The following is a 12,553-nucleotide window of genomic DNA, read 5'->3' as shown; positions in this document are numbered from 1 at the left end:
CTAACATCTTGAACTCTAGGGTACCTTATTATATATATGTGTATATTTTTTTTTTTAGAAAAGAAGTGAAGGGAGAATGAGATTTGGAAGGTTAAGATAATAATAATATACATTTAATAATATTGTTATAATTTTTTTAATCATTAAGTTAAATAAAGAAAAAGGAAATTAAAAAAAAAAAAAAAATCAAAGATTTTCTTTTCTCTCTCTCTCTCACGCCGCATGCCCCCCTCGTTCTTTTTTTTCCTCTTCTTTTCCTTCTCTTCTCTTCTTCTTCTCTTTTCTTTTCCTCCATTCTTCTTCCGTTTCTCTTTCAGCAACCACTCCAAACCGCCGCGTCGTCGTCCAGATCTGCAACGCCGTTTCACCGGTAGCCCCGTCCCAATCGCCTCTGTCTCCACTGCCACGAGTCATCGAATTTTGGTTGGTAAGATTGAAGTTATGAAATTGTAGTCGTTTTCAAAACAATTTAAGTATGGGTTGTGATGTTTTCAAGGTGTTCAAACGTTACGGTTGAGTTAATTGACTAATTTGATAAATTATTCTTGAAGGTGTGAAAGGTAACATTGGGTCACTTGAATTCACAACCAATTTGTGAATTTTGAATTCGGTTAGCCCTTATTTGGTAAGCTAAAATCTACTTTGAGGAAAGTAAGTGAGATGTGTATCGTGAAAGTAATCGAATTTGTATTGTTGTGCTTAGGATTGTTTTGTGGACGATAGTTGATTAAGGAGCTTCCCTAAGTTTGAGGTAAGTGACTTTCTACTGGACTCAATGATAAATTCAAGATGTGTTGACTGTATGAACCATAACGTTATATGTAAACTGAATAAGGATGACGGTTATGATGTATGTTTGGATGTGGACCCAATGTTTAATGTTTACTGTGTTTGACCGAGAGAAATTTATATATATATATGTGTGTATGGATTGTTGTGGATTTGATATTGAGTGTCTGTTGTGACTGACTGGATATGTACATATATACATACACATATGGATGTTGACTGAATAAAGGTTATAGACGTTTCTGGTATAAACGTAGGGAGGAACTGGTGGGTTGTTGTTCGTCTGAATATATGATATGTGGTTATGGTTGTGTTTATGTGAATCGAGGAAAGGTCATGGTAGTGTTCTTGTAGACTGAAATGAATGTTATGGTTGCCTAGTTGTTGACTGATGCGCTGATATACTTCTGACTGGCTTTGGGCTAAGTTAGAGTAGATTGACTATTGGGGATTTATTTAAGAGCATAAGCGATGAGGACATTTAATTGAATTGAGATTGACTGCTAAGATGTTTAGACTGAATTGAGGGGAAAATGATTAGTTTCCTATTGGACAGTTACCTTGCCGGTGTCCTACGGGATCACCACCTTTATGTGCATCCTTCGGGATCACAAGACCGATGTGTATCCTTCGGGATTACTAGACTGGTATGTGTTTCTGCAGAACACTAACTGATTATGCGTCCTACGGGGCGTTAGACTGATTGTGTGAATCCTTCGGGATCACAAGACTGTGACTGTGCAGGGTTTTCGATAGGAAGCTAATAGTTTATTTTTCCCTAACGGGACCAGTAGTGGGTCCCTTACTGAGTATTCTTATACTCACCCCTTTATGTTTAATTTTTCAGGCAAAAGCAACAAAGGCGGCAAACCGGCGAGGGGCAGGAAGGAAGCGTGATCGCCATAGGGAACATTTTAAATTCGCTTCTGCTTGATGATTTATCTTTTGTTTTGTTTTCGTACTTGAGACTGTTTAGAAAATTTGAGGTTTAATGTATCCAAAAACTGGAAAATTATAAGTTTTTCTTGAAAGTTTTGGTTATTTTAAACAGAGCCCAAACATAAATTATGTATTCTTAAGTTTTAAATTTAATTGAATTTTGTACTTTGTGTAAACTCAAGTCTTTGTGTTAAATTAACGACTTTGGCTTAGTTAGAAAATCGGGTCTTTACAATCCCACCTAACAAGGATTACCTCAAGAAGAAAAGATGAACTCAAGAATACTTAAAAAACATCCAAACATGAAATATATATTAGAAGATCTTAATAACAAGTAACCTTAGCCTTTTGAGAGGGTTAGACTCTCCTAAGGTTCCCTTACAAGGAAAACTTTCTCAAAATTCGTCACACCTCTCCCCAACCCCTCTCCTACTATTTATAACAAAAAGACCTAACCAACCTACCATCTATTTACTAATATGACCTTACTAACAACCATTTTCATTTTCTCCTAATAATCCACTATTTTTCTATCTAGGGTCCTTACATTACTCCGCCCTTCGAAGACACCTTGTCCTCAAGGTGTGCTTACAAACTACAAACCTTGAACTCTCTACCATACCCCTGCCATCTCGGAAGAAATTTTATTCAGCTTTGCCTTGAAATTCTATTGGGTTGTAATAATTACACTTGCATGCATCCAACCCTTTAGACTCCAAGAACTTCCCCAATCTTCATTCTTCTCACACGGAAAGTGATCCCAATTAACCAACTGCCATTCCCTGAGCCTAATTCCATGCCACTTGCACTTTAATTTGAAGCTCTTCCTCTCTAATGGGCTAAGCCCACAATTAACTTTATGACCCCATCCCCAAATCAATTTCACGGCCCATACACCATCTTTCTTAGAATTACCAATGAGCTTCAGGCAATTTCGATCCATTTTCAAGTTACTTTTCAGCCACACTAACAAATGGGTCTCAATGAATTTAGCAAATTCAAGCCCATTAATTTCCTTTCTTTCTTTATGAAGGCTGTATTTCTTTGTTATCATCTCATGTTTGGCCCACCATCCATATTCCAATAGGATTTCCACTTCCTTAGATAAAGCCGTCAATTTATTTTTCTTTGAGGTATAATGGGCCTCATCCCTTACTTTTGCAATCAGCCCAAAAAGCAACATTTTGGCCCACTTTTGATTAAATTCTTTCCCTAATTTCCATCCCACGTGATATACTTTAACCATTGAGGTTTGCATGTGCCAATCCTTCTCCTAGCCTCCACTTTGTTTTCCTGGCCATTTATTAGGAATTTGATCCCCAATTTCTCCACCTAAGCCAAGCCCATTTGAGAAAATCTGGCCCTTTTCATTTAATTTCAGCCCACTAAACAAATCATAACTACTATTGTCTCTAATTTTTCGCCCTAACGTCTGACGCTTCACGTGGGTGAATCGTTTTTCTTCAAGAAATCTTCCCCCTCTTTTCTGAACTTTTTTTGTTCGTAGCTGCTCACTCCCTCTGGAAATATCAAAGCATTCTTCCCGACAATTTCCGATCTCACTTGCAGCTTCGTTGCTATCCGCCTTCCAACAAACTCCCTTTATGCCTTAGGTCGACTACCTCCAGCGCACCCTGTCTCCATCTCCTCTTCCTGTAACTGGAATTTTCGACAATCCATCTTCTTCTTTTTCTGGCCACCGGTGACCGACTCAGAATCTTTCCTCCGCCGCGGTTTCTGTTCATCCCCGCCTCGATTTTCTGTCACAACCCAATATGTTTCCATTCGCCAGCCTCTCTATGATCCCTGTACTAATTCCATTGCCATTTTCTTCCTTGTCGTTACCCATTCTATCTTACTCCGATGACCTTCGAAATTCCTTTATTCATCTTCTTCATTGCCTAGCTTCCTCATCCCTTCCCTACTTTGATATAACTCGCATGCCACAAAAGAAAGGCAAGGAAAGTAACGTACCTCAACAAAATCTTGGCCTATATATATGATCAGCCTCTCAATGTTGCCACTCCAATGAGCCGTTTCTTCTATTTTCACAGATCGTATCCAGGTCGACTTGTTCCACATAGGTACTGTTTGATTCTTCTTTTTGTTTTCTTCACTACCACCAAGTATCAATGATCGCTTCCTCAATCGTTTCTTTGCCTTCCTTCTCATCCATAGTGTTTGCCTCCTTTCCCATGCTTCCGCCTTCTCTGTTCGGTGTTTCCATTTCCACCAAGTGTTTGTCTCTGACCACCTCACCCTTAGTCGTCGGCCATGGGAATACACAGTTAGATTTGGCTTCCTCTTCCCTTCATCTTTTTCATGGTCGTTCTTCGATTCCTTCATCTTCAAGTCATTGTTCCATTTTTGTTTTTCTTCAACTTTAATTTTTTCTAGTTTCTTCTCCGCTCTTTCTTTATCTCTTTGCAGCCCTTCAGAAAGCGTTTGATGTATTGTTTTAGCACTCCTCTCTATTCTTTTTGCCTTGCAATCCACAATCCATTTCTGCATATGCTCCCATGTCCATGGAGTTTCTCCCCTCTCATCCACCTCAAGTTTGCAATTAGCAGCCCATTTAAGTGCTTGCTCCCAAGTCCCTCTCTCAACTGCGGTCGAGTCTTCTTCCATCTTTCCTTTCATTTTCAACACCGATCCCTCCGACGTAGCAGATTCTTCCCGTCGGCAACTAACATTGTTTTCTCGTAATTCCTCTGCCAGCCTTTCGATGCTTTTGGACAACTCCAAAGTTACATCTTTAAGTTCCCTAATGTCCTTCTCATTCTTCTCCAACCTCTCCTCCATTTGTTTTTGCATCCAAGCCTGTGTCATCCCCAAGATATTACGGCTCTGATACCAATTTGTTAGGATCCCACCTAACAAGGATTACCTCAAGAAAAAAAATATGAACTCAAGAATACTTAAAAAACATCCAAACATGAAATATATATTAGAAGATCTTAATAACAAGTAACAAGTAACCCTAGCCTTTTGAGAGGGTTAGACTCTCCTAAGGTTCCCTTACAAGGAAAACTTTCTCAAAATTCTTCACACCTCTCTCCAACCCCTCTCCCACTATTTATAACAAAAAGAACTAACCAACTTACCATCTATTTACTAATATGACCTTACTAACAACCATTTTCATTTTCTCCTAATAATCCACTATTTTTCTATCTAGGGTCCTTACACATTTTTTCATGGTGATCCTCAAGAAGGGGTGTATATGGAGCAACCACTAGGGTTTGTTGCTCAGGGGAAGAATGGAAAGGCGTGTTGCCTTTGTAAATCTTTGGATGGACTAAAACATAGTCCACAGGCTTGGTTTGGAAAATTTATTAAGGTGATCGAAAGTTTTGGAATGCAAAAGAGCACGTTAGATCATTCAATCTTTTTTAAAAGATCCGAGAGTGGGGTGATCCTAATCGTAGTATATGTTGATGCAATTGTGGTTGTTGGTGATGATGCTTTAGATGTCCAGTCCCTGAAGACTTTTCTCTATTGCCAATTCCAAATAAAAGATTTGAGCATGTTGAAATACCTCCTAGGAATTTGAGGTAAAAACAGGCAAGAAAGCAATACTATTATCACAGAGAAAATATGGACTTGTTGACTGAAACATGGAAGGTAGGTGCCAAGCCATGTAGTACCCCAACGATGCCTAACTTATAGCTCACAAAAGATGGAGAATTGTTGAAAGATCTTCAAAGATATAGGAGGTTAGAGGGAAAACTTAATTACCTTCCAGTGAATCGACTCGACATAGCCTATTTAGTGAGTATTATGAGCCCGTGTATGTCATGCCCTAAAGTTGATCATTCAACTGCTTTGGAATGATTCAGTGTTATCTGAAGGCTGCTCTCGAGCATGGTTTTATTATATAAGGATTATAGTCATACTAATATTGAATGTTTCTCAGATGTTAATTGGTAAAATCTAAAGAAGACAAAAGATCAACTTCAGGATATTTTGTTTTTGTTGGTGGCAATTTGATGTCTTGGAAAAGTAAGAAACAAAATGTGGTGTCACATTCAAGTGCATAATAAAAAATATAGAGCAATTGCACAGTTTTTGTGTGAATTGGATATATCAAATTGATTTGGATATATCAACTTTTTTACTATTGTTGAGTTGGGATTTGAAATCACCACACCAGCAAAATTGTGGTGTGATAATCAAGCAGCACTTGATATCGCATTTAATCCGGTGTTCCATGAAGTTAATGACAATTCTATCACTGGTTCTTTTTGTTCTATATCAAGTTCAATAGCTTTTACCTCAAGTTCCTCTATACGATCATCCTCTTCCACTACTTCCAATTCCTCCCCATTTGCTTGAACAACTAACACTCTGAGTTCCTTCTGATCCTTCACCTTACATCTATGGCCTGCACAAAATTTTTCCTCACAACAAAAGCAGAGCCCTTTCTCACGTCTGGCTTGAAACTCAGCATCACAAAAAGTCATCTTGATGGTCCTTCTCGTCGATTAATTTCTGCAGCCCCTCGTAGTGTGATAACCCTTACTGGAATAGTACCTTCTGACTTATTGTCATTGGAAACTACATGAAATTGAGTATTTAAAGAAGTAGAAACCTGGGTTTTATCATCCCGTGCACATTTTAAGTCAGATTCACCCTTATCACCTCTCGGTTCTCAATTTTCTGGGACAATTTCATCATTTGAGAAAGCCCAACAGGTTCCCAACATTCCAATTCTGTCTTAATCCAAGGTTTCAAACCATTCATAAATATCTCTTCTATAACTGTCTTATGCAGAAAAGGCAATGGTGCCATCAATTTATCAAAAAGAAATTTGTATTCATCCACTATAGTGTCTTGTTTTATCGTTAAAAATCAGCCCAATATTGATCTCTCACGGTCTGATCGAAATCGAATAATAAGTCTTTTTAAATCTTCCCAATTAACAAACGGTTCACGGTCTTCATGAGATCTATACCAATCCAAGGCTGCACCATCAAAACTAATGATTGTCACCGTCATCTTCTCTAACTCAGTAAGTTTGTGTATCTGAAAATAACGTTTTGCTTTAAATAACCAAATATACTTAGGGAATGAGATTTATTTATATTGGTTGTAATTTGAAATGTTCAAATATACTTAGGGAATTAGTTTAATGTATAGTGATACATTATAATATAAAGTTTTATTATAAATTTAATTTTGGATATGATTCAAAATTAATGAGAGATAAAATATTTGAATGAGTTCAAATATTAATGTGAATTGGATTCATATTAAAATTATTGGTTATGAGAGAAACATATATTTGAATATGATTCAAATTTAATTTATGTTAAATAACTTAAATAGCTGTTAATTAATAATTTAGTTTGATTTAATTAAATTTATAAAATGATATTGCAGAGATATTAATTAAATATGATTTAATTAATAAGATATTGGAGAGATATTTATTCAAATAAGATTTGAATGAAATATTAATTAAATATAATTTATTTAATTATTAACTAATTGGTTAATTGTTAATTAATTAGTAGATTTGATAATAAGAATCTCATGATTCTCTCCTACTCATTTTTCTATTCCAAGAAGGAAACAAAACTATAAATATCTAGAAGAAAACAATTTTCTTAAGCCAAGTTCATTAAGAGAAAAAAGCTTTTTCTCCCTGCAAAAAGAGTTTATCTCAAAACCTTTTTCCATCCCAATTGGTTCGCACAAACCAATCTCATCCCAGAGGATAGGAAGGTCTCCGACGGGTGATGTCTCAATTTGGAGATTGATTTGTAAATTTAGAGATGTCATTGAAAGTAAGTTCTCGTATCTTATGTTTAAAAGCATGCTTAGAATCTATTTAGAATTTTAATTCTAAAATTTTGTCAATGTACTGGTATTTTAAGATTACCAAATTAGTTTGAGAAACGGTTCTTTAAATTATTCCGCTGTCATAGGGCTTTTATCCCTTCAAGTAAGACCAAGGTGCTCTACTATCTTCATCAAGATTATAGATCGAGCACGATAAGTAGAACTAGTTACTATCGTGACCGAGTTTCCTGGATATATAGTATACAAATATAAAAGAAAGAAAGATTATTCGAAAGACAAGAAATAGCTTAGTTTAAACAAGTTACAAAGCTTTTATACTATTAAGTCATTGGTTTATGAAAAGATTGAAGTATATTTGTTTCAAAGTATGTTTTATAAAATCATCACTCACTGGGCTATTTAGCTCATCATTTTCAAATGTTTTACCACTTTTCAGGTAGAGGCCATAATCCGAAAGGCTGATAGTTGTCTCCAAGTCTGGTATGCAAAGTTGTAGATAGTTTTGTTGCTATCGGTTTGTATCTAGGTTTACTTTTGTCTTGTAAATATGTTTAGGGCTTAGTATAGTTGTTTAGTTTCCATTTGAACTAAAAGTGTAGTATGTAATCAAAGGCATCTAGCCTTGGCTTGTTCTCAGGATGTGTAAAGTAGTTGTTTTAATATATTTTTATCGTGTTATTTTGTTGTGTAAGATTTAATTTACTTTAAATGTTTAACATTGCAAAAGGTTCAGAAGTAAGGGTTAATTAATGTTGTTCAAAAGGGGAATGACATCAGTTGACTTCACGCCGTCTCTCGGATCGAGAGCAGGTGATCTGGGAGGGAGGTGTGGTAGTCACCCTTAAACGAGAAGCTCTATAAGTCTTGTAAGTGAACTCTTCTAGATATACCTTGCTTAACTAGGCTTCATCATTTGGATCCTAAAAGGAGAGCAAGTATGATGTTTAAAGACACCTAGAGGTGCTTGCCTTAATCATAAGCTAGTTAACTAAGTTATATTGCATCAAGGCTTTCAGATGACCTAATCTCCTAGTAATGCTTGGATGTTCCTTTACCTCCTTTAATACAAGTTAGTTCACGCTTGCATTTTATTCTAGTTCTAGCAAATTACTCATTAGTTGGACGATAATTAACTAATAAGGTATAAAAGAATCAGAGCTAGGATTAAAACTACTTATTTACACCTAAAGAATCTGTAAAGGGGAGGAAATGGATGCAAATGGAATTGTATGTGAACTAGCCTATAAGCGAGAAAGGGATACACAAGATTTATTTCTCTTTATATAGGTTAACAGAGATGACTTTATATAGGGGTGGGGATTTGAACCCGAGACCTCTTGTCCACAGGAACATACAGGCACCAGTTAAGTTAATCTCATGTTGGCAGCACTTATGCATTTACAACACAAGTTATGCGTTCTGATTATCTTCTTGTGTGTTTTAACCTCATTATTATAATAAAATGAGCTATAATAACAGATATTTATACACGCTATCACAATCACCTTCATTATTCTATCTTTACAGATTCTCTAGTGTAGATAAGTAGGTATAGTATAAATTTACACTTTTTTACACGGTATAGTTTATTCTTTTATACTGCCTAATTGAAGAGTAGACCCTAGAACTAATATTTGATATCAATTTCTTGTGTCTGACTCTGAATCATTCAAGTAAACCTACTGTTTTGCTTACACTTGGACAAGCAATATGAAAACTTTTACTCGGGTTAGAACTTGAAGTACATAAACACACATATGGTTGGAAAGTCCAAGAGGAAGAAGATAGATATTAAAAAAAAAAAAAGAAAACAAAAAGAATGGAACTTATCCATATTTTATTGTATTTTTGGGATATCGAAAAAGGGCAAATGAGTAAAATTGGGTATGACAGTAGTGTTGACCTCTCGAGGAACACCATTCTTCGAAGCCACGTCTGTGTTTTCTGTTTCTTATACTTTCTTCTCAAATTTCACCTTAATTCCTTCAATAAATTCAATTCTTTTGAACAACCCATTTCTCCCAATTCCTTTTCTTTGAAGATTCCCTCAACCCCTCCTCAATCGATCTCACATTCCCAGATTTCACCATGTCGTTTGAGGAGGATGATGAGACCTTCGAGCACACTCTCCTTGTTGTTCGTGAGGTTTCCGTCTACAAAATCCCTCCTCGAACCACATCCGGCGGCTGCAAGTGCGGTGAGTGGCTTCAATCCGACAAGATCTGGTCCGGCCGCCTTCGTGTTGTGTCCTGTAAGGACCGATGTGAGATCCGATTGGAAGATCCCAACTCCGGCGAACTCTTTGCTGCTTGCTTTGTTAATCCGGGTCAGCGGGAAAGCTCCGTCGAGACCGTTCTTGACTCTTCTCGATACTTCGTTTTGAAGATCGAGGATGGCCGGGGAAAGCACGCTTTTGTAGGGTTAGGTTTTGCCGAACGAAATGAAGCTTTTGATTTCAATGTGGCATTGTCTGACCATGAGAAGTACGTTAGGAGGGATCTTGAGAAGGATCCGACTAGTGGCGGAAACAGCAGCGGAAGCGGCGGCGATGCTAACGAAGAAAGCCAAATTGATATCCATCCTGCTGTGAATCACAGATTAAAGGTAGAATTCCCCTGATTTTGATGGACTTTTTATGTTTTATCTGATGGGTTCTTGAATTCCAACTGATCTGATTAATGAATTTTCTGATCTAACTATTAGGAAAACGAATGGTTCACATTGAATAGTATAGAATTACTCATTTGGCAGGACAATCTTTTAGCCGGGATAATGGTGTTGTAAGTTTTAAGTAGGTTACTCTATTATTTTATTCATATTCTTCCACTTGTTAGGTCATTTCCTTTGTTCTGGATCGAGGCAGGTCTTTAATATCCTTAAGTTTGCACAACCACTACGATTTGGTAGCTTTTATTGAGGAAAAATTTCATACAGGATCATACAAAATAGAAAGCCCATAATTTGTGAAGCAAACTAATACCTAGCAATTTAGTAGCTTTTATTGAGGGAGAAATGAAAGAATACAAAAGCATAAAAAAGAAAAGAAGGAAAGCTCACAACTAATCAGCCGATCCAACGCCTAATGTGGTAGTTGTAGAATTAGAAACGGTTTATATTGTAATTGTGATTGTGTTTCGTTACATTGGGCTGGATGATAGGAAGGTGAAACAATTAGGATCAATGTGAAGCATAAACCCTCCAGCGGAACTGGTATGCTCTCAGCTGCAGGATTGTCAGGGTCTGGTAGTGGAAAGTCAAAAACTCTAACTCTTGCTCCACCACCAACTGGAGCTAGGAAAATCAGTACTCCTCTTCCACCCCCTCCAAACGATCCAGCTGCACGGAAGTTATCTGCCAGCACGTGTCGTGGTGTCAGTCATGAAGGAAAAGAGGACAATGTAAGCAATTCAAGCGACCCTTTATCAGATCTTTCCCAACTTGAGGTACAGTATCTTCTGTTACTTGTTTGTTAATTCGTTCCATTATTCATGTGCTACATGGAAGCATATTTCATTAGGATAATGGTATTCTTAAGTGACTTGACTAGTATAAATTTCCCCGTTAGCTCATATTATGGTTCTTCTGTCTTTTATGCACAACCAATTTAAATGTGGATTACTTTTAAGATACACAATACACATTACTAAGTTTGATTAGACTCAAGTATTGGTTTTTTTCCTTGGTGATTGGAATGCACAACTATCTTATGCATTTGTGACCCTTATAATCGCTAGGGCAACTTCAAGAATAGGGCCTCGTGTAAGGAGTATATTGAGTTATCTCAAATGCCTTGAGCTATAAGCTTTAGGTTATTTAATTTCTTGAACATAAATCTGATAATCCATATTCTTTAGGTTCTCATACAACATAGGTAGCTCGTATTTTCGTACAATTGCATGTATTCTTAAGAATTTGTGTTGAAAAACAAGCTAGCACAATTTTTACTCTATTTGCATCACGTTTGCAGAGAAATCTTCCTTCTGCTCCAGGTTCGACAAAAGCAGCAGCATCAGGATGGGCAGCATTCTGATCAATGTATGCTGGTGGTGGTGTTATTAAAAAATGAAAAACAAAAAAAAACAAAAAAAACAAAAAGTCTTAGTTTGATGTAATCTTCATTTTTTTGTTCATCTTGAGGGTGAAATGAGAGGGGAGGAAAAGAGGTGAAAGGGAAGTTATAAGTGATAATACCATATTGGAAAATAATCTTCGGAATACATATGTATACTTCTCCCGTTATTTTCCTTATTGATCTTGAGTTGTCTCTTTAGCCTATTTTAAATTCATTGTCTTGCCTTTTCTGTTTCTTCCTGGGTTTGATTTCATTTTTTAACTCAACTCGTAAAAAGAATGTTTGTATAAATTTACATTCAATGCCTCGGTAAAAAGGATGAATTTTAGGTTAAGAAACACCTTTCTTTTAGTCTTTCAACTTTACCGTTTAATAAGTTGAGATCACCAAAAGTTAGGTGTTAAATGTTTTATAGTTTATAACCATCATGGTAAAGAAGACTAGAAAGTCTCAATAATTAACTAGTTTATCAGTTTTTTCATTAAAATTTCTTATTGAATTTGAATAATGTCTTTCACAATATGAACTAAGATACTTATGCAGTCTACAGACTTAATTAATTGTTATGGCTTTTGAAAGTAGCAACTAAGTCATCATTAAACCAAAATTCAAATATTTAATTGTTATTTCATGAAATTCAAAAACTTATATGTTATTTTCATGAAAGTCTAAAGATAAAATGTTTAAAGAATAAATAAACAAAAAAAAAATGATACAACTAAATATTATAAGGTTTAGCAGATTATCTAAATACTCGTGGGCATGATAGAGAAGACAAAAATAATGAACCTTTTACCTTTTTTTTTCGTTCCATAAATAATATTAAAAACTACAATATCATTCTAATAAACCCGTGTGTGTATATATATAAATGTATATTTAATGACAAAATGAGTATGATAAAGTCTTCATAAAACAGCCGGGTTTCTCCAAGCCCTCAAAGTCTTC

The 12,553-nt window shown here is 36.0% G+C and overlaps 1 protein-coding gene and 1 long non-coding RNA gene across 2 annotated transcripts; both read left to right on the top strand.

Annotated features, from left to right (window-relative positions):
• The first annotated feature begins 251 nt into the window (after window positions 1-251).
• On the top strand, window positions 252-1,815 carry LOC116402925. Its single transcript, XR_004215610.1, has 4 exons — window positions 252-427; window positions 552-625; window positions 704-751; window positions 1,637-1,815. It is a non-coding gene; the product is annotated as an uncharacterized LOC116402925 (long non-coding RNA).
• A 7,642-nt stretch (window positions 1,816-9,457) lies between these two features.
• Window positions 9,458-11,815, top strand: LOC101222041 (uncharacterized protein At1g03900). Its single transcript, XM_004151942.3, has 3 exons — window positions 9,458-10,137; window positions 10,692-10,976; window positions 11,501-11,815. Exons 1-3 carry the CDS (start codon window positions 9,622-9,624, stop codon window positions 11,561-11,563), a joined length of 864 nt encoding a protein of 287 aa, XP_004151990.1. The 5' UTR covers window positions 9,458-9,621; the 3' UTR covers window positions 11,564-11,815.
• Window positions 11,816-12,553: the final 738 nt, after the last annotated feature.

The sequence above is a fragment of the Cucumis sativus genome, chromosome 3, assembly GCF_000004075.3.
Source record: "Cucumis sativus cultivar 9930 chromosome 3, Cucumber_9930_V3, whole genome shotgun sequence".
NCBI classification, from domain to species: Eukaryota; Viridiplantae; Streptophyta; class Magnoliopsida; order Cucurbitales; family Cucurbitaceae; genus Cucumis; species Cucumis sativus.
Note: the sequence above shows the minus strand (reverse complement) of the source record. Positions and strands in the feature narration are given on the sequence as shown.